Source organism: Bos indicus, chromosome 28 (genome assembly GCF_029378745.1).
Source record: "Bos indicus isolate NIAB-ARS_2022 breed Sahiwal x Tharparkar chromosome 28, NIAB-ARS_B.indTharparkar_mat_pri_1.0, whole genome shotgun sequence".
NCBI classification, from domain to species: domain Eukaryota; kingdom Metazoa; phylum Chordata; class Mammalia; order Artiodactyla; family Bovidae; genus Bos; species Bos indicus.
This window is the reverse complement of record NC_091787.1, coordinates 39,440,680-39,468,376: the sequence shown is the minus strand read 5'-3', so window position 1 is coordinate 39,468,376 and position 27,697 is coordinate 39,440,680. Positions and strand designations below refer to the sequence as shown.

The following is a 27,697-nucleotide window of genomic DNA, read 5'->3' as shown; positions in this document are numbered from 1 at the left end:
ACTAACAACACAACATGTTACATGTGAAATCATGAGAGTAGAAAGTTCAATGAACACTGGACTAAAGATACAAACCTACATTCTAAAAAAGAAAAGAATCCAAGAAAAGCAAGCAGGCAGGTGGTGTGGAGGAGGAGAGGGGATGTTAAGGGGTAAGGGAATTCCAAAAGAACTGACACAAAAACCAAGGGATAAAGCTTTTATGACAAAGGCCATGCCAAATGTGTATTTTTCCAGGTTTCCAGAACAACTAGAGAGTCAAGGAAAGGTTTATCTGATTTACTGAATTTAGGATAGGTAAGACAGAAATTTACAAAGTGAGGATGAAGAGGAAGTAAAGAAAGCACACTAATGAGACATGAGAGAGGAGGCAGACGTAGTTTGGTCTTTAACTGCAGCAGCAGATAGAGTCGAGAACAATAAAGGGTAGTCTTCCACAGCACAGTGGTCACTTTTCCCTGTAACTGGAATAAAGTAAATCAGAATGACAGACACAGATAAGTTGGGAGGCAGAAAGGCAAAGAAGATCTTCCTTGAACACAAGGCAAATGCAGCAGCTGAGAAGAGTGGCTGAGAAAGGGGATGAGACAAGTGGTCAATGTCTGAAACAGCTCATCAGGGACATGGCAGAGGGAACTGTCCTGGGATAAAGGAGAGACTGGTGACATGGCAGGTCCAATGGAGAGTTTAGGCCCTAAAGTTGTAATGGTGTAAGTCACAACATTCGTATCATTTGAAATTGAACTGCAAAACCATCCTCAATGAGCAGATTCGGGGATTTGCTGATGAAAGTGAAGGACTGTCTAGCGTACTAGAAAGAGTAAGTATGAGCTATTGCACGCTTGCATGCTCAGTTGTGTCTGACTATTTGTGACCCGGGAGCCAGGCTCACTCTGTCTCTGGAATTTTCCAAGCAAGAATATTGTAATGGATTGCCATTTCCTACTCACAGGAGATCTTCATGATCCAGGGATTGAACCCCCGTCTCTCATATCTCCTACAATGGAAGACAGATTCTGGACTATTGGCACCACCTGGGAAGCCCGGTGAGAAACTGCATCTGACCTCAAAAAGAAGAAGAAAGGCTAGGGACGATCTGCCTGAAAGGAAAGGCACTGAGGACAGGAGAGAGACACACGCTGTGTCTATCCTACAACACTAAATGTACGGACAAACTTTAGAGGAGGGTGGAAAAAACAAAGACACGAGTTCTGCAAAAAAGGTTGGAATTAACTTTTTTCTTTAAAAAGAATTTACTTATACGTAAAAAAGTTTCACAAAAAATTTAGAAAAAAGTCAGTTTTTACTTTTAAAGTAGCAATCACAAAACATACGAAAAACAACTGAGAGACAACCAGAAATCATCTAAATCAATGGCTCTCAAGGGAGTATGTAAGTAAGTTTTTCAAAAAGAGATGTCCTCCTGCAAACCTATTATTATACTCACAACAGGATGGAAACATGGAGATGGGAAGAAATTTATATTAAAGAATAGGTAGGTAACATGCTGAAAAGCCAATATCAGATAACCAGATGTGACTATTATCTGATATTTTTTTTATTTTGTGTTTTATACATAAATTTGTTCCCCAAAAGTCACTCCATATCCTATGAGAAAACTGTGCTTCCCTGACGCTTAATATCAAGACTGGTCAGTTGACCTGTTTTGGAAGCAACATATGTTACATTCAACCAATGCATTCTGCCAATGCTACGTTCCCTCAGGTACAAAAAGCATGACCTTCATCCAGAATCCCAGAAAGAAGAAAAAACATGAAGTCTCACTAATCTACAACCAAAATGCAACATAATGAGAAATAATAAGTAAGAAATAAACTTCTGTTAAAAACAAATAAAAAAAGAAATAAACTTTTGTTATTGTAAGCCACCAATATTTTGAGGCTGTTACTACAGACAAGTAGAACACACTGACTAGAATACTTTGAAAACAGAATGTGAAAGGAAACAATAATTTTACCTGGAACTAGGAAAGACAAGAATACTTGTATGTCCTTAAGAAATAAATATGTGATTCAGGAAGATAAAAAAAAAAAATCTTTCTTCAACTAAAACTAGACCTAAAGATGAGAACTATAAAAAAATATACCTTCAAGTACAAAATGCATCTGCATTCTATATATCTTTCAACATAAAAAAATGTCATTTTCACCTAAAAGTTCTTCAATATTGTGATTATATATATACACACACACACATATATATATGAGAAGTACCTATTAACAGTTTTAATTTTTATTGGTAGTCATATTTTAAATTGTTATTCATACAATTCTGAAAAAAAAAGATTTAATTAATTTTTAAAAAAGAATCCTGCACCAATATTAATATTGGGACAGATTACTATCCAACTGATAAAACAAACTCAAATTAAAGTACCACAGGGATATCAATTTAACTTAAAAAGTTAGTAAAAGTGAAAAGCAAATCTGACCAAAACCCAAGACAACAAAGTTGCAGGTTTAAATATATTTATTATTAAAAGTTTTATTATTGCTTTATAATTTTAGTAATAATTTTTTTTTAATTCAGCATGACTACCTAGTCATCATACCTTGCATATTTGATCACCATCTTCTGGTTCTGGACTAGATGGCAATGAGAGTTGAACATCATGCAATGAACCACTTCCATCATGCTGTCAGAAAGAAGAAAAGGAAAACGCAAGAGTAATACAATTAACTGCAGACATTCTGCTCAACCTGAACTCACCCCAGACCAAATGCTAGAATGGTAATCAATTAAGATTTTAGAAATCTCCTTTTTACCTCCATGCACTGGTAGAAACAAACGTAGAAGAGGAAACAACAGAGTTCAAGAAAGAATATTTTGTGGAACATTCACTATGTAAGCTGACGGTGAGAAAGCCACTGAAAGTTTTAGAATGAGAAAAGAAATATAGGACAATTCCTTAAAAATGTTAAGATTACTCCACCTATGAAAAATGTAAAATAAAAGTCAAATTAAATCTAATTTGAATCAGATCTAGTGCTTTGAGTACAAAGGAGTCAGAAACAATAATATTAAATGACTCAAAAAGAGCTGACCACAGAAAACATTTGAATAGAAGACACATGAGTATACATACTGCATGACTCTATCAAGTTTGAGAAGAGGTAGAATTAATTTATGGTGCTAAAAATCAGAACAGTGGCTGACTTAGGAGAAAGGAGTTATTGACAGTAAAGTGCATTATAACCCATAAACATGCTGGAAATGTTTTGTGTCCTCTCTGTATGGCAGTTACATGGGTACATACAAGTGAAAAGTACAAGCTTTACACTTAAGACTGGTACACCTTTAAGCACTTTACTTGATAAATGCTATACCTCAATTTAAAAAATTGAAAAAATTAAAGTTTTTGTCCTTAAACACAATTTTTTAAAAAATAACAGGGTATCATTAAGTCCTACCTCTTGCTGAAATAGTTTAGGAATAATCAGATAAAACATGGCATGTCCAATGATTCACAGACAACCTTAAAAAAGATGAACTAAGAATATGCCTGGGATGATGGTGAGGGACCTAGACCCTGACCAATGCGGTACAATTGCAACTCAATACCTTATTTGTTCATATGGCACCTGGCTGCCTTGTGATACCCACTGAATCAACAGCCTTCAAGGAGCACTACCATAGCACCTCTCTCTCCTGAAGGAAATCTCCCAAACATGGCAATCTCCTACACTGGAACAGAGAAGTGTTAAAAGGTTATGGTACTATATATACCTATTGAATCAGAAACTCTAGTGATGGGGCCTAGGAATGAGTATTTAGAAAAACTCAACAAGTAAGAGTGACTGACAGTGAAGTATTAGCCTTTGTCAAATCTCCAGCAGAGATAAATTACATTTTTATTGGTGATGCCACAGACATTAAGGATTCAACCTGAGAAAGAATCCAACATCCTAATGAATAACAAATGTTCACAGAACACATTAAAAATGTTTTTTAAAGAAGTAAGGAATTTACAAGACTCATTTTAGTAAAGTTTATCTCTGCCTTGAACTATAAAAACAGAGCCAGTCCTATAAACCAGACAGCTACACACAAAAAAAAAAAAGAAGAAAGAAAGAAATTAGATCATTCTTTAACACCACACACAAAAATAAGCTCAAAGTGGATTATAGACCTAAATGTGAGACCAGACACTATTAAACTCCTAGAGGAAAACACAGGCAGAACACTCTGACATAAATCGCAGCAATATCCTTTTTGAGCCAACTCCCAGAATAATGGAAATAAAAACAAAAATAAACAAAGAGGACGTAATTAAACTCTAAAGCTTTTGCACAGCAAAGGAAACAAAAAACAAAATGAAAAGACAATCCACAGATTGGGAGAAAATATTTGCAAATGATGTGACCAACAAGGGGTTAGTCTCCAAAATTTACAAACAGCTCACAAGGCTTAACAATATCAAAACAAACAACTCAATTGACAAATGGGCAGAAAAACTAAACAGAATTTCTCCAAAGACATACAGATGATCAAGAGGCACGTTAAAAGATGTTCAACATAGCTAATTATTAGAGAACTGCAAATCAAAACTACAATGATATATCACCTCACACCAGCCAGAATGACTATCATCAAAAAAATCCACTAACAATAAATGTTGGAGAGGATGTGGAGAAAAGGAAACCCTCTTACACTGTTGGTGGAATGTAAATTGGTACAGCCACTAAAGAGTACAGAGTTCCTTAAACAATTAAAAATAGATCTGCCATATGACCCTGCAATCCAGTCCTCAGCATATATTTGGAGAAAAACATGATCTGAAAAGATACATGCACCTCAGTGTTCACTGCAGCACTGTTTACAATAGCAAAGACATGCAATCAACTTAAATGTCCACTGACAGAGAAATGGATAAAGAAGTTGTGGTATATATACAGTGGAATATTAGTCATTAAAAAGAATGAAATAACGCTATTTGCAGCAATATGGACTGACCTAAAGACTGTCATAATGAGTGATGTAAGTCAGACAGAGAAGGAAAAATGTCATACAACAGTCACTTGTATGTAGGATCTAAAAAAAAAACAAAAAAAACTATACAAATGAACTTACCTACAAAACAGAAAGAGACTCACAGACTTAGAGAATGAACCTATGGTTGCCTGTACACACTGCTACATTTAAAATGCATAACCAACTATATACAATGGATAACCTACTGCACAGCACGTGGAACTCTGGTTATGTGGCAGCCTGGATGGGAGAGGAGTCTGGGGGAGAATGGATACATGTATATGGATGGCTGAGTCCCTCCACTGTTCATCTCAAACTACCACAACAATATAAATCAGCTATACCCCAATACAAAATGTTTTAAAAGTTAAAAAAAAAACAAGGCCAGTCCTATATATAAGTATATATTTGAGAAAAGAGGAACTATAAAACGATTTATTTTCCAACATCTACAATACCTTCCTGGCCACTGCAAAGCAGGAACCACAAGGAATAGGAGACAACACAAGCTCACACCGCTTTGCCTTGGACATGGATTTAGTTGTGGGAAGTGTGCAGTAGAACAGGAACTTTCACTGTAGAGGAATAAAAAGGCAAGCCCATAGAAATAGAAAATACCAGGATGTCATGAAGAAAGTAACTCTAGAAAATTGTATATAAACTTCTAGGTTCACCACTCTTGAGTATCACACTTGCTTGGATCTGATCCTAAGAAGCATTTCAAAGACTCTGAGAAATAAACCAAGACCACATTGCCCAGGTTCCAAGCTGCCCACTGGAAGGTGTACACTCAAAACAGACCTGGCAGGCATGGCAAAGGCTTTGGAAACAACTGACATTACAACCACAACCCAAAGGTGGCTAATCAGAACTTGCTGTGTGATCCCAACCAAATAATCTATCTGCTTAAAAGGAAAAAAAAAACAACATTCTCCATAAACTTTAAACAATATTAAGTGTCTCATAATACAACATTTAAGTGTCTAAGATTTACTCCAAAACTACTCAATGTACAAAGAAAGAAAACCTCAAGACACACAGAAAAAGACAATTAACATCAATGACAAAATTAAAAAGTTAAAATTAAATAACAAAAAAAATTAAAATTAACTACAAGAGATTTTAATAGAGCTATTATAAAAATTCTCCAAAAGGGTGAACTCTTAAAGGGAACAGAAAGAGAAAGTCTCAGCAAAGACGTAACACACAAAGTGGAAAATGACAGTGTCAGAACTGCAAAGATTCAACACCCAAAAATGTTTAATGCACTAGATGCATTAAATACTAGATGCACTAAACACTATGGTACTTAGATGGACTAAATACAGTACCAGCATTTGAGTTACACATTGAACATAAAGATAGATCAACAGAAATCCAATCTGAACAATAAAGACAAAAAAAGATGGGGGAGGGGTAAAAAAGAGCTTGGTGCAGGAGTTATAGGACAACAACAAGAGATCTAATATTTATATCACTCAAGTCATAGAAGGTAGGGCTCGGGGCAAAAATTTTTGAAGAAATAATGGATAAATACACTTCATATCTGGTGAAAGACATGAACCTACATATTTGAATAGTTCAATTTAAAAGAATAGAAAATAGAATGTGCTCTCTGAACATAATGGAATGTTAACTAGAAAGTCAAAACCAGAAAAATAGTCTTCAAACAGAAAGTAACAAGATACTTCCTTGATCCATGGGTCAAAAGAAGTACCAAGGTAAATAAGAAAATATTTTGAGTTGAAAGGAAAATGAAACCACGTATCAAAATCTGTGGACCGCAATCAAAGCAGTGCTTAGAAGGAAAAATTATTGTACCAGATACTTATATTAAAGCAAAGTTGTCAAATCCATAACTGGAGCGAAATAAAGCCAGCACAAACAGAAAGATGAAAATAATAGAGTATGGAAATTAATGAAATTGAAAATCAAGAAACATAAATCAGTGAAGCCAATTTAAAACATGCAGGGGGAAAGAAGAAATCAATGAAGCCAAAGCAGGTTTTTTGACAACTGCAAACCATCACCAAAACAGGCAAAAGGCATTTATAAAGTGACTGCTTTTAACAAGAGCAACAACAAAAATGATGATGTGAAAATCTAGGGTTTTTAACTGACTTCATTAACTCAAATTTTAAATACTTGCCCAAAAAGTACATTCAATTTTTCAATATCCATTTATCTCATCATTTACATAACTGATAAAAAACATATATAAAGAACTATTAATAATCAAAAATAAAACAAAAATTTTGTTAGAAAAAAAATAGACACTTCACAAAAGAAGATATACAATTGGAAAATAAGCATAAGAAAAGATGCTAAATGTCATTAGTCATTAGGCAAATGCAAATTAAAACCAGAGTGAGATACCAATGCATAACTATGGGAAGGGCTTTTGAAAAATATTGACAATATCAAGTGTGGACCAGGATGCAGAACACTTGGAACTCTCATTAATCGTGGTAGGAATACAAAATCAAATAACCACTTTGGAAAACAGCTTGCTGATTTCTCAAGAAGTTAGATATATACTTATCAACCAGCATTCCCATGCCCAGGTAAGAAATTAAAACATCCTCACATGAAAATCTGTGCACGAATGTTTATAGTAGCTTTATTCATAATTGCCAAAAACTGGGAAAAGACACAAATATCCTTCAACTGCTAAACAGATAAACAGACTATGACATATGTATACAGTGTAATACTACCAAGAAGGGCAATGCCAAAGATTCTTCAAACTACCATACAACTCACAGGCTCACTTCACACACACACACTGCTAGGCTTCAACAGTACATAAACCTAGAACTTCCAGATGTACAAGCTGGATTTAGAAAAGGCAGAGGAACCAGAGATCAAATTGCCAACATCTGCTGGATAACAGAAAAAGCAAGAGAATTCCAGAAAAAAAATCTACTTCTGTTTCATTGACTACACTCAAGCCTTTGACTGTGTGGATCACAATAAACCGTGGAAAATTCTTAAAGAGATGGGACTAGCAGACCACCTTACTTGCTTGCTGAGAAGTCTGTATGCAGGTCAAGAAGCCACAGTTAGAACCGGACATGGAACAACGGACTGGTTCAAAATGGGAAAGGAGTACATCAAGGCTATATGTTGATGCCTTGCTTATTTAACTTATATGCAGAGTACATCATGTGAAAACATTGGGCTGGATGAACCACAAGCTGGAATCAAGACTGCCGGGAGAAATATCAATAACCTCAGATATGCAGATGACACCACCCTTATGGCACACAGTGAAGAGGAACTAAAGAGCCTCTTGATGAAAGTTGAAAGAGGAGAGTGAAAAAACTGGCTTAAAACTCAACATTCCAAAAACTAAGATCATGGCATACAGTCCCATCACTTCATGGCAAATAGATGGGGAAGAAAATGGAAACAGTGACAGACTTTGTTTTCTCGAGCTCTAACATCACTGCAGACAGTGACTGCAGCCATGAAATTAGAAGATGCTCGCTCCTTGGAAGAAAAGCTATGACAAGTCCAGATAGTGTATTAAGAAGCAGAGACATCACTTTATCAACAAAGGCCCATATAGTCACAGTTATGATTTCTCCAGTAGTCATGTAAGGATGTGAGAGTTGGACCATAAAGAAGGCTGACTGCCAAGAATGCTTTCCAACTGTGGTGTTTGAAAGAGAAGACTCTTGAGGGTCCCTTGGACTGCAGGAGATCAATCCAGTCAACCTTAAAGAAAATCAACCCTGAATATTCACTGAATGGTGTTGAAGCTGAAGCTCCAATTCTTTGGCCACTTGATACAAACAGCTGAGTCAGTGAGTAAGACCCTGATGCTGGGAAAGATTAAGGGCATGAAGAGTGGGGGTGACAGAAGCCGGAGATAATGGAGGGTAGGGAAGCTAGGCGAGCTGCAATCCACAGGGTCGGAAAGAGTCGGACACGACTGAGTGACTGAACAACAAATATAACATCAATTTTGCCTCTTATCTAAAAGGGTTAAAACATATTTACTATATGGCCAAAGGAAAAGTTTTCAAAAGTTTCCAAAGTTTTGCTTTAGGACACAAAGGAAATATCAATACCTTCCAAAGAATTTATATCCTATAGACATTATTCTTTACTATTAATGTTTTAAGATTTGTTGTTGTTTAATTGCTAAGTCAAGTCTGACTCTTTGCAACCCCATAGACTGTAGCCCGCCAAGCTCCTCTGTCCATGTGATTTCCCAGGCAAGAATACTAGAGTGGGTTGCCATTTCCTTCTCCAAGGGATATTCCCAGCCCAGGGACTGATCCCATTAGCTCCTGCATTGCAGGCATGTTGTTTTTTTTTTTTTTTTTACTGCTGAGCCACCAGATTAGAAATTAATTAGAAAAGAAGTCCTGTATACCAAACCTGCATTTTTGAAAATTAAAAAAAATTCTTCTAAATAAAATAAATTTATAGCACGGCCCAAGACAACTAGGATTCATTAATGTTTAAAGTTATCGGTATATTGCTAAGAGATGGGCACAACTGAGCAACTGAACAACCACATGTCTCAAACGCATGTCTTAGAGCCTTCCAATTTTTATCAGGCTAATGTTATAGATTCAAGGGATCAAAGAAGGAAAGGCTATTATTTCCATCAAAGCACAAGAGTTTAAAGATCATGAACATAATCTCCAATTCTATCTATAATAAAACCACATACCCTCCAAATAACTTTGACACTAAATAATAGTAGTACTGTCTATAAAACCTTGACTTAGATGAAAAGTATTCAGGCCAAAATTAGGAAACATTTTGAGACAAGTCTTTTTAAGCTTTGGGGATGGGGGGAGGGAATCATAAAATGTACAGAAAACATTCTCTTTTTAAAAATCACTGAATAACAACCATGGATGCAATGTTCATGCTTCATATTATACATACTAGGGCCGTGCTCAGTCACTTCAGTCACGTCTGACTCTTTGTGACCCCATGGACTATAACCCTCCAGGCTCCCCTGTCAATAGGATTTCAGGCAAAAATACTGGCGTGGGTTGCCATTTTCTCCTCCAGGGGATCTTCCTGACCCAGGGATCAAACCCATGTCTCTTATGTCTCCTGAACTGGCAGGCAGGTTCTTTACCACTAGCACCACCTAAGGAGCTAGCGTTTCTTGACCAGTGTTGGGCACTGTTCTAAGCATTTGGAATAAACATATTTAATAAATGCATAGATGCAAAAACATAAAAACTGTAACACATCACTGCACAAAAGTAAACAATTCATAGTTAACTGATTATCCAAGTATTCTGGCTGCTTTACTAAGTGAAGTGTTTCAGCAGTTTCTGTGGGTTCTAGTTAGGATTTTTTTTTAAGTCTTAATTGACTTTGTTACAATATTGCTTGCACTTTATATTTTGGGTTTTTGGCCATGAGGCATGTGAGATCTTAGTTCCCTAACCAAGAATGGAACCCACGACCCCTACATTGGAAGTCAAAGTCTTAACCACTAGACCACCAAGGAAGTCCTAGTTAGGATTTCTGAGCTCTGAATGCAATTAACCTTAAGTTGATTAACTCTTATGTCATTAGTATTTTACTAAAGATTCAAAAAGACAGGTACACCTTCCTCTGTTCTAAGAGGAAGACTTCCACCATCTTCCATTTTTCTTTTTCAGCAAAGCATAAAGGAAAACTTTTGTTCTAATATTTAAACTCTTCACATATTAACATGTAGGAAACCCTGTAACAAATTCCATCTTACCCAGGTGGGTCTTCCATTAGTTTCCAAAAATTGTGATCTTCCTATCAGTTCCAAGGCGGCTGCAATGGACATGGACACTTGAAATGAACTAACCAAAAGCCTGGCAGCACTGACCAATCTCTGCTGACAAGCAGCATCAGTGATGTCAACAAAGCTCCCTTGTGTTTCTGATATGCTACAACACAATCACAAGAGGCATCCTAGGAAAAGGAGTGGAGGAAGGGGAGAGATTTTTTTCATTTTCTTTTCATAAGTCACTTTTTTAAATAGCAGAGGTAAATGGACGAACATCGTATCATATCACACAAACTGTAGAATGTGCGCTAAGATAAATTTTTGAGTAATACTGTAATTCACCTATGGGATTTAAAATCTAATGATTCAAACTATATTTGGAAAGATTATAAAAATATAATCATAAAGCCTGATTTTCAATAAGAGTTTAAGAAATGAGTTGATCCTCACAGGTGCTTGGGGCAAAGACATTTTCAAAACAAAAATTTTACTGACATTTAAATTGACTAGAACATTGTTATATATGGCTAAAATCTGTAATATTCTAAGCAAACCTTATTTATAAATTTCATTATAAATTTCAATAATAAACCTTTTTATTAAACCTAAGTGTTTAACTTGTACATATAGATATCTTTTTCTATAGGTTTATTTTGCCATTAAAAAATACTAGTTGTAGATTTCTTCTAATTTTTCTACATTTAAAAAAATATTTAACTCTTCAAACCATCTGAGTTTGCTGGCTTCCCTGGTAGCTCACCTGGTAAAGAATCTGCCTGCAAAGCAAGAGACCCCAGCTCAATTCATGGGTTGGGATGATTCCCTGGAGAAGGGATAGGTTACCCACTCCAGCGTTCTTGGGCTTCCCTGGTAGCTCAGACTATAAAGAATATGCCTACAATGTGGGAGACCTGGGTTCGATGCCTGGGTTAGGAAGATCCCCTGGAGGTGGGCATGGCAACCCATTCCAGTATTCTTGCCTGGAGAATTCGCATGGACAGAGGAGCCTGGTGGGCTTCAGTCCACAGGGTCGCAAAGATTTGGATGCAAATGAGCGACTAAGCACAGCATAGTTTCTATAGTATTCTACTTTATTAGGAAAAATAATTACAATGAACAAAATTTATTTCCAAATCTACTAACCAGCTGTAACATATAGTTTTAAGAACAATGCACTAGACACAGGACAAGAATTACATCTTCCTTCTTTTTATCTTCATTACCAGCACAATCCTTGAAACTCAACAAGTGCTTTATAAAGTATACTGAATGATGAAATAACAATCAGTGGATTCTAAAGTAAACAGAATTAGCTTTTTAGGCAGCTACATAAAATTATAAGCAATGCAAGTAATTAAAAATCCTTGACCTTCACATTTTTATCATTATTGATGTTGCTACTGTCAGTATTACAACAGCTAACATTATTAACTACTTTCTATGCATCAGACACTATGCTTAGCACTTGACTAAATTTCCTCATGTTTTCTTTACAACAGTCCTGAAACAGGAGCTATTATCATTTCTACTTCTGTTATAAGGAAATCTAGGCATAGGAAGTTTAAGTAATTTAACTTATCCAAGATCACACAACAGACAAGTGGAAAAAATGTCCTGAATTCAAATTCTAATTTTTGAATACATCTGTTATTATTAACTTTCATCATTATTCTAGAAATTTAATATTATCTCAATTAACCCACAACTAAAAACAATTCAAATGTCTATCAACAAGTAAATGGATGAAAATAAAACTGTGGTATACACACACACATAATGGAATGTTATCCAACAATAAAAACTAATATACTGAAACTCACAAACACAGATGATTATCAAAATCATTATGGTGAGTGAAAAAAATCCAGCAACAAAAAAGAACACACTGTATAGTTTAGAGGAAGACAAAATTTTCAGATGAAATTCTAGAAAGGACAAAACCTTAGTAACAGAAAGCAGGGCAATAGCTGCTGCGCCAGGTTTGAGAGAAGACCGCCTATGAAGGGACGTGAGAGAATTGTAGCAGCAACAGAAATGTCCTATATCTGGATTGTTGTGGTAGAGGTCACACAGGTGTATATATTCATCAAAACTCAAATTATATACTTAAAATAGGCACAATCATTTGAATGCAAATTTTACCTTGATAAAGTCAATCATTTTTTAAAAATTAGCTTCTTTTTCCTCCTCACTTTCCTTTATCTTCCTGAATGAGGCAAAAGTAAATAAATAAATACGTCTCCAACCAAAAAGGACAGCCCAGCACAGGGTTTCAGAATCTAAGGAGGCTGAAAAACAGGTCCCTGACAGTGGCCAGCTTACCAAGGCATGTCAGAGCTTAAAAGACTGAAAAGGGCATACACAGAGGGGATGGGAGAATAATTTGATACAAGAGTCAAATCTGAACAGAAAGAGGAGGATATATGTACAGTCTGGTGTGGGCTGTAAGTCTAAGCAGAGTGGCGTGGAGTGGGCACACTCCCCCAGGAGGGCCTTTAGAGAGCTACAAGAGCTCAAGTCTCATGAAGAGGGCATCTCTGCAGGAAAAGGCCCAGTGTCAGGTATCAGACTCAAGTAGGGTTAAGAAGGCACCCAAGTGCAGGCATCAACTGACAACTGTAGTGTCAAGCCCAAGCAGAGTGAGGTGGCATCCACAGGAAGAGGAGACTGGTGTGGTGTGTCAGAATCCATGAGACTGACAAGGAGTCAGAGCCCAAGTAGGGTGAGGAAGGTACACACAGGAGAGCAGCCAGGCACGGAGATTCAGAATCTTAGAGAGGTGAGGAGGTCAAGTGTATAGGAGAGGCGGTGAGAAGCTGATTACAGTCAGGAGAATTGGTTAAAAGAGTAAATATATTATGGTCATCAAAGTGAAAAGAAAACTGAGGAAGTACCACAGTTTGAAGAAATCTACAAAAACATGATCAGAGAAGGCAATGGCACCCCACTCCAGTACTCTTGCCTGGAAAATCCCATGGACGGAGGAGCCTGGTGGGCTGCAGTCTATGGGGTCGCTAAGAGTCGGGCAGACTGAGCGACTTCACTTTCCCTTTTCACTTTCATGCACTGGAAAAGGAAATGGCAACCCATTCCAGTGTTCTTGCCTGGAGAATCCCAGGGACAGAGGAGCCTGGTGGGCTACCATCTATGGGGTTGCACAGAGTCGGACACGACTGAAGCGACTTAGCAGCACAAAAACATGATAATTTTTAAAAGCAACGTATGATGATAAACCAGATCTTTCTGTTATAAAGAATACTACATCAAGACAGATAGGGAAACAGTGGAAACAGTGGCTGACTTTATTTTTATGGGCTCCAAAATCACTGCAGATGGTGACTGCCGCCATGAAATTAAAAGACGCTTACTCCTTGGAAGGAAAGTTATGACCAACCTAGACAGCATATTAAAAAGCAGATACATTATTTTGTCAACAGTGGTCACGTATGGATGTGAGAGTTGGACTATAAAGAAAGCTGAGCGCTGAAAAATTGATGCTTTTGAACTGTGGTGGTGTTGGAGAAGACTCCTGAGAGTCCCTTGGACTGCAAGGAGATCCAACCAGTCCATCCTAAAGGAGATCAGTCCTGGGTGTTCATTGATAGGACTGATGTGGAAGCCAAAACTCCAATACTTTGGCCATCTGATGCGAAGAGCTGACTCAGTTGAAAAGACCCTGATGCTGGGAAAGATTTAAGGTGGGAGGAGAAGGGGACGACAGAGGATGAGATGGTTTGATGGCATGACTGACACAATGGACATGGGTTTGGGTGGTCTCCGGGAGTTGGTGATGGACAGGGAGGCCTGGCATGCTAAAGTTCATGGGGTCACAAAGAGTCAGACACGACTGAGTGACTGAACTGAACTGAACCCCAAGACACATGGCAAAATCTGAACAGGCTCTGAGGATTAAATGGTAGTAATGTGTCAATACTTCAAATTTTCCTGATTTTGAAATGCAGAATAAAGCCACAATTAAACAGCACTAGAGTCCCATCACATGACAAAAATTAAGAAGTCTGATAATACCAAGTGCTGCTCAGATGTAGAACAATGCAAAAAAAGTATTTACTACTTGAAAAGAATGAAACAGATTGAACAATTTGGGGAAATAGCTTCATATTTCTAGAATATTTCTATGCTCAAACAGATTGAACAATTTGGGGAAACAGCTTCATATTTCTGGAATATTTCTATGCCCCATGACAGAGAAATTCCACTCCTAGTTAGTTATTCCAGACGAATTTTCACACATGTATACCAGGAATACTTCATGTCATTTGTCATAGCAAAAAAAAAAAAAAAAAAAACCTGAAAAAAACCAAAATGGACATCAATAGTAAAATGGAGAAAGAAACTGTTTAGAATTGGAGACTAAAAAATGAAAATTAATGAAGCAGAACTAAATATAAATATCAAAGAACCTTAAATAAAATGCTAAATGGAAGAAGCAATTCACAGAGTAATACTTACAGTATAATTTCATTTATACAAAGTTCTAAAAGACAAAAGTAGTATATTTACAGGGACACAGACAGTGAAAGTGTTAGTCACTCAGTCATGTCGGACTCTGTGACCCCAGAACTGTAGCCTGCCAGGTTCCTCTGTCCATAATTCTCCAGGCCAAGAATACTGGAGTGAGTTGCCATTCCCTTCTCTATGGGATCTTCCCGACCCAGAAAACGAACCTGGGTCTCCTGCATTGCAGGCAGATGCTTTACCATCTGAGCCAACAAAGATGGTCAAAAATTAACAGAAAAAGAAACAAGGGAAGTACTAGATTCTGGAAAGGGAAGATACTGCAATGAAGAATGAACACTTCTTACTGTCTCATTCCTTAACCTGGATGGTGAGTATACAACCGTGTAATGTTATTCATTAAAGGGTACCCTTATGCTGTATACGCTCCTTTTATGTATATTTCATGAACTTAGTTTTCCTGTTATGATGAAAAAAGTCTGGGGATAGAGAAGCTTGAGTTCCCTGACTTTTCTGTGGTTCTCTGCCACCACGTGGCAATCATTCAGCAGCTCCTCAACTCTTAGTGCACTCACAGAGGAAGCTGCTGCTGTAAACAGTCCATCCACCTGGCACTGCATCCATGTATCCATTCCCCCCCACACAGAGACAGCGAGAGAGAGAGGAACAAAGAGAGAGACAGAGACCGACAGACAAGAGAATTATGTGAGAGACACACTACTGGCTTTATTCTCAACACTGGAGCTGAGAGGAAACAACAAAACAAAACATTTGTATGGCATACCTGATAGTTCATAAAACACTCAGGCTCGTGCCAGGGAGACGGTATGAATCATCAGGATCAAATAGCTAGACAGGTATGAATCATCAGGATCAAATATTTTGTAATCCCAAAGAAAAATATCAAAGAGATACCATCATGTACTTTTCACTACTCCACATTTTTCATTTCTCACTCCAAGGTCAAAACAGATGCTGAATGTGATAATATGATAAAAGCAAACAGGGAAAATAATGAACTAAGAGTGAAGAAAACGGATGAGCAAAACCACTCATGCTCATGTGGGTTAGAAATATGAGAATTAACTGGAAGTCTGCATAAGGCAAGAGTAGATTCTCAGTCTTCTACCTCTATTCCAAGAAGGGAAAAAAGCAGAAGTTTCTTCTCTGGAGAAACAGTAACAACCTGAGAAGGCAAAACACGCCGCTTAGCTGAGCAATGAGGCCCCACACCGCTTAGCTGAGCACTGAGGCCCACTGATATCCACATGTCACTGTAAGGTGGAGCCGCCAGCTGGCAAGGCCAACCCATGTGTGAAGAGTCCTGATCAACTTGTTACCCTTTAATCTTAAATAGTAATAAACAACAGACTCATTAGATATCTGAAGAAATATTCCAAAAGAAAGAGAAACTAAAACATAAAAAACAAAATGACCATTTATAAAGAGATAATAATGTAGGCAACTTGAGAAATCTTAACAAAACACAATAGAAACAAGCTACTTAATATATTTACTAACAAAATAAGACAAAATAAGAACTGAATCATATGAAAAATGAAAGGCTATAATAAAGAGCTCTTAGAAACTGAAAATACAACTGCCAAGGTAAGTAATTCAACAGAAATAGGGGGCTGGAATATGAAGGTGAGGAAATACACCAGAAAACATAGTCAAACTCAAAGAAAAGGAAAATATGAAAGAAAAAAAGACTGAAAACTTAACTCATAAGTTCTAGTTTGGACTACCAAGAATTCCAGAAAGATACACTCAGACACCCAGAGAAAACAGAATAAATAAAATATCATAGAAATGACTTAAGGAAATTTCACACTACATGAATCTTCATAAAACTCAGCGATTACCCATCATTAAGTGGAATACGAACAAGTACAACAAAATCTGAATCCCAGGACATCACGGAAACTGCAGAATGCCAGAAATAAGAGGCTAAAAATCTCCCCGAGAGATTAAAAACAGACAAAACACAAAGTAAGATGGATTAGAATGTAGTATACTTTTCTCAGTGGCTAAACTGGATGCTAGAAAAGTGACTTCAAATTTCTAGGGAAAAACTCACTTCTATACCAGCCAAAGTATCCCTGCCAAAGTATTACTATAAACTAAATATGAGAGTAGATAAGAGATTTCAATGACATATCAGCTAGAAAAAAAGTACCATCCATTTGCCCTCTCTTAGGAAGTAAATTAAGGATATATTCCTGCTAAATATGAGAGCAAACTAAGAAAAAAGAAGATAAATTATCCAAGAAATAACAATCTCAATCCCAGAAGATGATGAAAGAAATCTGTGTATGATAATTTTAAAGACACTTAGTAACCTGTTCAGATTACAAAAGGCTGGCTCAAGTGGGGAGAAGGACAGAAATATTGCTTTTTTCATTAAGCTTCTGGATACTATGTGATTTTTTTAAAACCATGTACACGTATCACACTGAAGTTTTTATAATTACTAAAAGGGACAAATTAAGAGGCTGTTATACAAAATACTGGACTAATTCAGCTTTTTAACTTCTATCAGCATTTTGGGAAATGTTAAAGATATCCTAAACAGATTCTGCAATTTTCTTCTCATAATTTTGTTTTCACTGCATAAACAAAGGATGAAGTCAATTTGAAATCTTTAGAAGATTTTTTGATCAGGAGCTTCAGAGACATTGGAAAGAAAAGGTAGAAGAGGTGAGAAGTAGCTGAAATGTGTTAAATATGTATTTGGAGTTAGCTAGCTTTACCCTGTTTTGTGTCTGGGTGTATCTCGTAGTTACAGTTCGGAGAAGGCAATGGCAACCCACTCCAGTACTCTTGCCTGGAAAATCCCATGGACAGAGGAGCCTGGTGGGCTGCAGTCCATGGGGTCGCTAGGAGTCGGACATGACTGAGCGACTTCACTTTCACTTTTCACTTTCATGCACTGGAGAAGGAAATGGCAACCAACTCCAGTGTTCTTGCCTGGAGAATCCCAGGGACGGAGGAGCCTGGTAGGCTGCTGTCTGTGGGCTTGCACAGAGTCAGACATGACTGAAGTGACTTAGCAGTAGCAGTTACAGTTATACTAAGGTATAAACTCTGTGTCTGGGTATTTGAATCACTGAATCTCTTTCTGCCTCGAGAGAAATCTAAGAATCTCAGATCCGAAAAGGATTCTCCACTTTCTTGCTCCTGGCCTTATACAGACAGGTGTCTTAAGACGGCAGTCAAATATCAGGGCTTCCCTAGTGGTCCAGTGGTTAAGAATCCTCCTGCAAAAGCAGGGGACATGGTTTCGATCCCTGCTGCAGGGAGATCTCACAGGCGGCAGAGCAACTAAGCCTGTACACCACAACTACTGAGCCAGTGCTCTTGACCCTGTGAGCCTAGAGCCTGCGCTCCACAGCGAGAGAAGCCACCGCAACGAGAAGCCCGTGCACCACAATGGAGAGGAGCGCCCCCCTTGCCACAACTACAGAAAGTCCATGCATAGCAACGAAAAGCCGAAAATACATGAATAAATCTTTTTTAAAAGGGGGACTATTCAAAATACTCAAATATCTATAAGAATAGAGAAGAGCAGTCCAGCAAAGCCATAACTGAGTAATATAAAACCATTCACAGTAGTTGTAGTTACTAACAGAGGAGCCACATTTCATTTCAAATAGCCTTTACTGAGCGTTTATCTCAACGGCCTCCAAATGGTTTGGATGGCCACCAGAAATTCTAAGACGTGGTCCCTGCTCATAACAAGCTAGAACATACAATCCTGAGGACAGTAACTCAAAAAGTAAGTTATGCAGAGAATCCAGACTGTTCTTCCTCAACCATAATTTTAAGTTAAACTTGCCCAGTCTACAAAACACAAATATAGATTTAAAACTAAAGATATTCCTGACTTAAAGTTAGTATTTTATTCCTTAGTTTTTTTATTTACATTGGAAATGTATATGTTAACTTTTCAAATCAAGAAAATACTACTGAATCAGAAGTCAGCTTCTACTATCAGCTCACCATGTGGACAAGCACATCACTGCTCTGAATCCACGTTTTCTCCAAAAAAATGAGAAGACTGGGAAAGTTTAAACTTGAAGGTTTCAAACCAAAGTGGGGTTATGTGACTATGATTATATAAAATGCTGTTTCTTATTTCTCACTTAGCTGAAATCATAGTTGCAGCCGCTGATGACTGAACACCTACTATGTTTCAGGTATTAAATCACTCAATTTGTAACCATGAACTCTAGCTCTCTTAAGAACCTTACAACATAGGTACTATGAAAATGAGGAAACAGAAGCAGAGAGCTCACCAAATATTATATAGCTCATAAATGTTGATGACTTTACAGAGACCGTCATGCAAAACCTCAAGTGTTTTTGCTCTCAGAAGAGTTTCTGTTAGGTACTATTTACGACCATTATTTCTCCACAAATCTAAATAGTCATTAGAAACTCAACTTTACTTTAAAAACAAAGTAAAGTCAATCTATTTACCATTGAAAATGTCAAGCATTGGAAATGTTCCCTACGTACTAACCTGGCGCAGCAGCCGCTTCAGCCTGAGTAACTGAGTTTTCACAGCAGTGCAATCCTGAACCATATGCCGAAGGGTCATCTCGTCCAGTATCACCGTATTTTCTGGTACATCTACAAACATCTTCTGAGCCTGGAAAAAGGGGGTCCCTCCATAGCTTTCAAAATGACCCAAAGGAGATTCTCTATAGGGAGAGCCTCTGGAAGGGCAGGGGAAGAAGTTGGAAGGAAAAGATATACAATATAATTTCAGAAAGTAATAAAGATTATGAAATTATTACAGTGATTATTACAAATCATTTATTATCACAGAGCCTTTTGACTTTTACTCATCTCAGATAGTGAATTTGTTTTCACTGAAAATTTCAATCAATTCTAGTTGTCATTAACACAGTTATCATCTGCACTCCCTCCTTTTGTGTATTTTACACATTGATTAAGTAAAGATTACTTAGGAACTAGAGTAGAAAACCTCTGGGGAAAGGCCTTGCCTGGAAAAAATTATATTTATTTTACTTTTCTGCACTGATTGATCTTTAGCTTTTAATTTTAGTTACTCTCTTAAATGTCATATCTTTTTTTAGCTATTACCCTCATTAATTCCCAGTTTAGATGTACCTATTTCTGGGAAGTTCCAGCAGATAGTTAAGACAAATATAGTGTTATTCTTCTTTTGTTTTTACATTGCTGATAAACCATCTTTTCCAGTAAAGATTAAACAAGGTTTTACAAAAGTCTTAAACACACCACATATTTCCTAATCTTAAACTATCTTAAAAAATACCTGCTCTTTTTTAAAATTTTTTTAAAAAAATTTTAAAGTTTCCTTTGTTCCACACAATAACACACATGTTGAATAAGAGGAAATAAAAACTAGGGGTAATGTGTTTCATGGACATGAAAAACACAATGTTTTAACCAGCAGTCAAAGCTATGGCAATCTAAAAATTACTACATTCACATTACACATAATCCCAGTTAGTTTTTAATATAAGAACTTGTGATATATGTAAAATTTCAATATTTAAAATAGTACACTAAAAAAGCATTCTCTCCAATATAACATCTACATTAACATATCAGGATTAAAGTTAAATTCATGGATGCATTAAATTTCAAAAGTAGAAATACATTTTCTAATAAATTTTCTAGGTTTTAACAAATATTCCCAAATTTCTAAATTCTGAAATATTCAATATGAGCTTGGTTTTCATAAGGTAATTATTCTTCTCTGAAGCCACTTCTCATACTTGATTTCAGGCCTGATTTTTCTTTCAACCCAAGAAAGAGATTTTTAAGAACATTTAAATAGCTGACCCACAGATAAGACCCTAATTTGTTCACATTTAACTATTTTATCTTTGTTGATTCAAAATATAGTTGAATTATTAAATTTTAAATACTGATAATTATTACTATGACTTTACCATCCGTAACTGAATAGACAAGATATATACAGAGTGATGAAAAATTTTTCAAGTAGTAAGACAAAAAGAATCACCTGGCAAATGAATAGTAGAGACAAGAGTTATGTTTCTGGAGAAAAAGCTGACATAATTTGGGAAATTTTTTTGAATAGGAAAGAACTTGGGATGAACTATAAAGTACAAGGTTTGAGTTGGGCAGAAATGCAAGGTGAAAGCTTTCTAGAAAAAGAAAATAAAAAGAAATGGCACAAAAGTGCGTGTTTTTCAGGGACAAGAAGACTCTCATAAATGGCTTAGGGGACCACACACAGCCTGAATCCAATTCATTCTTCTACTTCATCCCTCAGTAAACCTGCCTCCCTCAGATCAACTTTTTAATCCATAGCCAATTACCAGAGACTGCCAAAGCATGAATCAGGAATGGAATAATGGCTTATATTAGATTTAGGCATAAATATGAACCACATGTAAGGAACTGATGAATTAAAAACATTTCGAAGGAAGGGTCAAAAGGTCTTGATCACTAACTGAATATGGGGACAAAGAACTGGCACCTAGAGAAGCCAAAATAGTGTAAAAGACACAGCTTCAGCCTAGAACTTAAGTTGTTATGTTGGCTGATAGTAACTAGCTATTGAAAATACTCAATATCTTTGGGCCATAGAGTCTCTCAGTGCTGTCCAGCGCCTACCAAATAAAGTTCATATGCCTTAAGTTGCATTTCTAATACTTCCACCATGAAACCAAAAACTAAACTTGTATCTCATCCAAGTCTTAATGCCCTTCAACTAGATAAAACTGTTTTATGATCCATAACTTATTTTATAGCATAAATGAAAGAAACCTACATACATGTCACCTCTGATTATAAGCCCTTTGAAAACAAGGATTTATTCATTTTTACATTAGCCAATTAATGCAGATTATCTGAGTTCAAATCTCAGCTCTGTCACTCACTAGCTATATAACACAAAGGGCAAGTTACTTTATGCTTCATTTTCCTGACTTATAAAATGAGAATAAGAGTATCTCACTTGATTGGTAAAAGGATTAAATGAGGCAATAATATACGCTAAAGTGCTTGGAATGGTGCTTGATATATAATAATTGTTAGGCAAAAACCAATTACTGATGTATTACTACTATTATTACTATCAATAATTTCTAACTTCTTTATATTGAATATTTTTTCTAACACAAATGTCAACAGAACACTATAATGCCATATACCCTTCTCCTAGATTACCCAATTGATAAATCCTGACACAATGCTCTATTAATATGGGTGTAAACTGTTACTAAACCGTATGACAGTAAGCTGGAAATAACATAACATCTCAATGAGGGCCATTTGAAGGTTGCTGGGGGAAAAAATGAATATAATTGAGAAGGTACAAAGACAGAAGAAGAAAAAACTGAAACAGAATGCAAATATATGAGAGGCTATTTTCAGAAAATAAAAAGAGACTGTTTAAAACAGAAGGAAAAAACAAGATAATGAAGATTTTGAGATTTCACATTCTGAGAAGACGATGCAGTCCACAAAGGAAAATCTCAATCTTTAAAAAAGAATGAGAGGTAAAAACATGAGCCAAAGAGGACTGAACAAAATACCTACGTTAGCTTGACAGTCATAGATTTGTACTTCTGTACAAATTTTAACAATCACTGACTTCTAGAAGAGAAATTAGGTCATGAAAGCAGCAGAAGACTTCAAGCTACTTTGGAGAAAACACTGGAAGGTGAGCAGTGTGTTTGCAAAGGCAGAACCTATGTGGTCAATCCCAGGCCAAACAGGCTGGTGGATATGAAGAACTGAACCAATACAGGTATGGATGAAGGTAAAAATTACCTCAGTGGTTAAGAAGCATAAGAATGAAATGCTCACTATCATCAGTATCATTCTATAAGTACAGCCAATAAAATCAACAACAACCAAAAAAAAGGATCACAATAACTATAAAAAGGAATCTGCAAGAAATAAGCTTTTTCAAAACCAATTTAAATTTAAACCATATACAAGAGCAGCACCTGATATTCAATCCACACATCAAATAATCCCCTGGCTGCATAATCACTTATTGCAATTTCAAAGTAATCTCCCCAAATTATATGGCTCTATCCATACATTTACATTCTTCTCCACTTCTATCAGAGCTTCTTTATGACTAAGATATGTGATTTTTATGTGAAACTGAAGATTTGTGATTCATAGGTTAGAATGGTGAGTGGAGATACTCTGTGTGAGAGAGAGAGAGAGAGAGAAAGAGAGAAAGAGAGAGATTTGGGGATTTTGCTTTCTCACTTATCTCCTAATTTCAATCACAGTTTGACTTCACAAAACCTTTAGCTTTTTTTTCACTATTAATAAAAATGGTATATTAAAAGTTAAACACATATATTTTTAACATCATGGTTATCTATTCTTTAATGCTAGACTCAATATAATCTCAATTAAAATGCAAATAAGATATTATGTGGATATTAACAGAGTGATTTTCAAGTTTATATGAACAGGCAAAGACCCAGAATAACCAATACAATACTGAAGAAGAAGAAAGTCAGAACACTGATACTGTCTTACAGACTTTCTGTACCAACTGACAGTAATCAAGACTGTGGTAGAGATGAAAAAATTAATGGAACAGAAGAGAGGGTCCAAAAATTCACCCATACATACAGTCAACTGATCCGTGGTAAGCAACAGAGTTCCAGAAAAACATCTACTTCTGCTTTATTGACTACACCAAAGCCTTTGACTGTGTGGATCACAATAAACTGTGGAAAGTTCTGAAAGAGATGGGAATACCAGACCACCTGACTTGCCTACTGAGAAATCTGTTATGTTGTCAAGAAGCAACAGTTAGAACTGGCCATGGAACAACGGACTGGTTCCAAATTGGGGAAGGAATACATCAAGGCTATATTTTGTCACCCTATTTATTTAACTTATATGCAGAGTACATCATGTGAAATGCCAGGCTGGACGAAGCACAGCATATCAAGACTGGCATATCAAGATTGCTGGGAGAAATATCAATAACCTCAGATATGCAAATGACACCACCCTTATGGCAGAAAACAAAGAACTAAAGAGCCCCTTGATGAAGGTGAAAGAGGAGAGGGGAAAAGTTGGCCTAAAGCTCAACATTCAGAAAACTATGATCATGGCATCTGGTCCCATCACTTCATGGCAAATAGATGGGAAAACAATGGAAACAGTGAGAGACTTTATTTTGGGGGATTCCTAAATCACTGCAGATGGTGACTGCAGCCATGAAATTAAAAGATATTTGCTCCTTGGAAAAAAAGCTACGACCAACCTAAATAGAACATTAAAAAGCAGAGACATTACATTGAAAAAGCAGAGACATTACGTTGCTGACAAAGGTTCATATAGTCAGTTATGGCTTTTCCAGTAGTCATGTATAGATGTGAGAGCTAGACTATAAAGAAAGCTGAGCACCGAAGAAATGATACTTTTGAACTGTGATGTTGGAGAAGACTCTTGAGAGTCCCTTCGGCTGCAAGGAGATTAAACCAGTTAATCCTAAAGGAAATTAGTCCTGAATAATCATTGGAAGGACTGATGTTGAAGCTGAAGCTCCAATACTTTGGCCACCTGATGTGAAGAACTGACTCACTGGAAAAGACCCTGATGCTGGGAAAGACTGAAGGCAGAAGAAGGGGACGACAGAGGATGAGATGGTTGGATGGCATCACCAACATGATGGACATGAGTTTGAGCAGGCTCTGGGAGTTGGTGATGGACAAGGAAGCCTGGCGTGCTGCAGTCCATAGGGTCACAAAGAGTCGGACATGACTGAGCAACTGAATTGAACTGAACTGATCCTTGGTAAAGGAGCAATGGCAATTCAAAGGAGAGAGGACAGTCTTTTCAACAAATAGTACTGAAACAATTAGACATTTATACACCAAAAAAAAACACTTTGCACACCTTTCACAAAAATTAACTGAACACTGACTGGTCAATGATCTAAATGTAAAATGCAAAACTACAAAGTAACAATGAAAATTTAGGTGACTTTGGCAATATGTTTTTGGCTATGACACAAAAAGTACAACCCATGAAAGAAAAGACTGACAAGTTGTCCTGCATAAAATTAAAAATATATGCTCTGTGAAAAATATCATTATGAAAATGAAAATTCAAAACACAGACTGGAGAAAATATTTGTAATAAATGTATCTGACAAAGGATTGGTATCTAAAATACATAAAGAACTCCTAAAGGTCAACAAGAAAACAGATAACCCAATTTTAAGAATAAGCAAAAGACCTAAACAGACATCTCACTAAGACAAAACACAGATATAGCCAATAAGGATATGAAAAAAGGCCCCAAATCATACCATTAGAGAAGCGCAAATTAAAACAACAATGACATGCCACTGAACACATATCAGAATGATCAAAATCCACAACACCACATGCTGACAAGGGTATGAATCCATAGGCGCTCCTGCTCATTGCTGGAAGAAAAGTAAATGTACAGCCGTGGCAATTTCTTACCAAACTAAACACGTATCCACGTGTGCATTCATGCTAAGTTGCTTCAGTTGAGTCCAACTCAGTGGGACCCTACAGACTGCAGCCTGCCAGGCTCCTCTGTCTGTGGGATTCTCCAGGCCAGAATACTGGAGTGGACTGCCATGCCCTCCCCTCCAGGGCATGTAAACCTACAACTGCTCTAAAAAATAAAGGCCATTAATTTTTTTTTTTTGAACAGTCATGACAAAAGGAAAAGAAGGAAGTACTTACAGAATGGCAGAATCAAAGATCTCCAAAAATCCACTCCTACATAAAAACTCTAAGAGTGTGTGTATTAGTCGGTCAGTCGTGTACAACTCTCTGCGAGTCCATGGACTGTAGCCCTCCAGGCTTCTCTGTCCATGGAATTCTCCAGGCAAGAATACTGGAGTGAGTCGACATGCCCTTCTCCAGGGGATCTTCCCAACCCAGGGATCGAGCACAGGTCTCCCACATTGCGGGCAGATTCTTTACCATTTGAGCTATCCAGAATACTGGCAAATTTGGCAAAATCAACTCTTTAACAACTCTGCTGCTGCTGCTAAGTCGCTTCAGTCATGTCCGACTCTGTGCAACCCCATAGACAGCAGCCCACCAGGCTCGCCTGTCCCTGGGATTCTCCAGGCAAGAACACTGGAGTGGGTTGCCATTTCTTTCTCCAATGCATGAAAGTGAAAGTGAAGTCGCTTAGTCCTTAGTCTTAGCGACCCCATGGACTGAAGCCTACCAGGCTCCTCCATCCATGGGATTTTCCAGGCAAGAGTACTGGAGTAGGGTGCCATTGCCTTCTCCGAACTTTAGAAACAACCAAATCAACTCTGGAATTAACAACTAAAAAGCACTTACTGAAGAAAACCAACTGACTTTCATGAGAACAAACTCTGTGACATTTAATTTATTCTATTTCCTTGTCTATCTTCCTAGCTCTGTGGCAGCTTGAAAAACAACAGCTTTACAAGTGCAGTAGCTGTGACATTCAGCAATCTCTAAGGGTGAGATGGGAGGTAAACTCGGATTGGAACTCTCCAAGCAACACCATTTCCAGAGAAGTGTTACTATTTGACCTAAACGGCACCTCCCTAGAAAAGGTCCATTCTCAGCAGTTGTTTTATTTGAGCTGATTCAGAGCTCCCTCAGTGGGAACGGCCTTAACTCCAATATGTTTTAAGAGAAAAGAGAAGAAAATTAGTGACAATGGTTTAAAAATCTCAGCTACCTGAGATGGCAATACCAGTTGGGACAAAGAAGAAAGTGAAAAATTTTAAAGGAAAACCTGAGGAATCACATGTCCACAGGAAGCTTTGGAAAGCCCTAACATACTCCTGGGCACAGAGAAGGCCATACACGTGTGGAAGTCAAGGAAATACCTACGAAGGTCTTACTCCCTCATCTTTGGCTGATGTTGAGCCTCTGAGCAAACAGGATGAGAGCTAAGGCAGTACTGCAAACTGCTTATCATGTTGTTGAAGGTATCCCTGAATACACACACACACACACACACACACACAGCCCCTTGGAAAAGGCTGGGAAACTTACTGGTGCAAGACATTTAAGGAAACTTCTTTCTAATCATTAATTCCCAAATGTGATAAACTAAAAGACACATGATATTCAAACCAACAAAAGCCAAATAAAAAGTAAGAATCCTGAACACAACAAGAAAAAAAGTCCTTTTATTGTGTTAGAAGACATGCTCAATAAGATTAACAGCTGATTTTTCAACAGAAAGCATAGGAGTTATAAAAGAGAGACTGTTAACCAAGAATCCTATATGCAGCAAAACTATCCTTTAAAATTAAAGACAAACTAAAACATCCCCAGATAACAACCTAAGAGAATTTGTTGCCATCAAACCTTCCCTACATGATATACTTAAGCTGGAGACTTTAATGTTTCCTCCTCATTAACAGATAAAACAACTAAGAAGGTCACCAAAGAAACAGAAGACGTGAACAACGCTACAAACTAAGAAAAACAGACATCC

General features: G+C 37.1%; 1 protein-coding gene across 9 annotated transcripts in view; it reads right to left on the bottom strand.

Annotated features, from left to right (window-relative positions):
* CCSER2 (coiled-coil serine rich protein 2) overlaps window positions 1-27,697 on the bottom strand; it is a 156,164-nt gene that overhangs the window by 48,792 nt on the left and 79,675 nt on the right. For 6 of the 9 annotated variants that reach the window (XR_002180088.2, XM_070782270.1, XM_070782271.1 and 3 more), the window contains 2 exons: window positions 19,740-19,935; window positions 2,573-2,656 (listed from right to left, as the gene is read on the bottom strand). The exons of 1 other annotated variant lie outside the window; for it this stretch is intronic. Coding sequence is in view for 6 of the 8 variants with exons in the window: in XM_070782270.1 (XP_070638371.1) it covers window positions 2,573-2,656; window positions 19,740-19,935 (280 nt within the window). In the remaining 2 variants the exon portion in view is untranslated. The remainder of the gene's footprint in view (window positions 1-2,572; window positions 2,657-19,739; window positions 19,936-27,697) is intronic. 2 more of the 9 variants (XR_002180089.2, XM_070782269.1) reach the window with 2 other exon arrangements.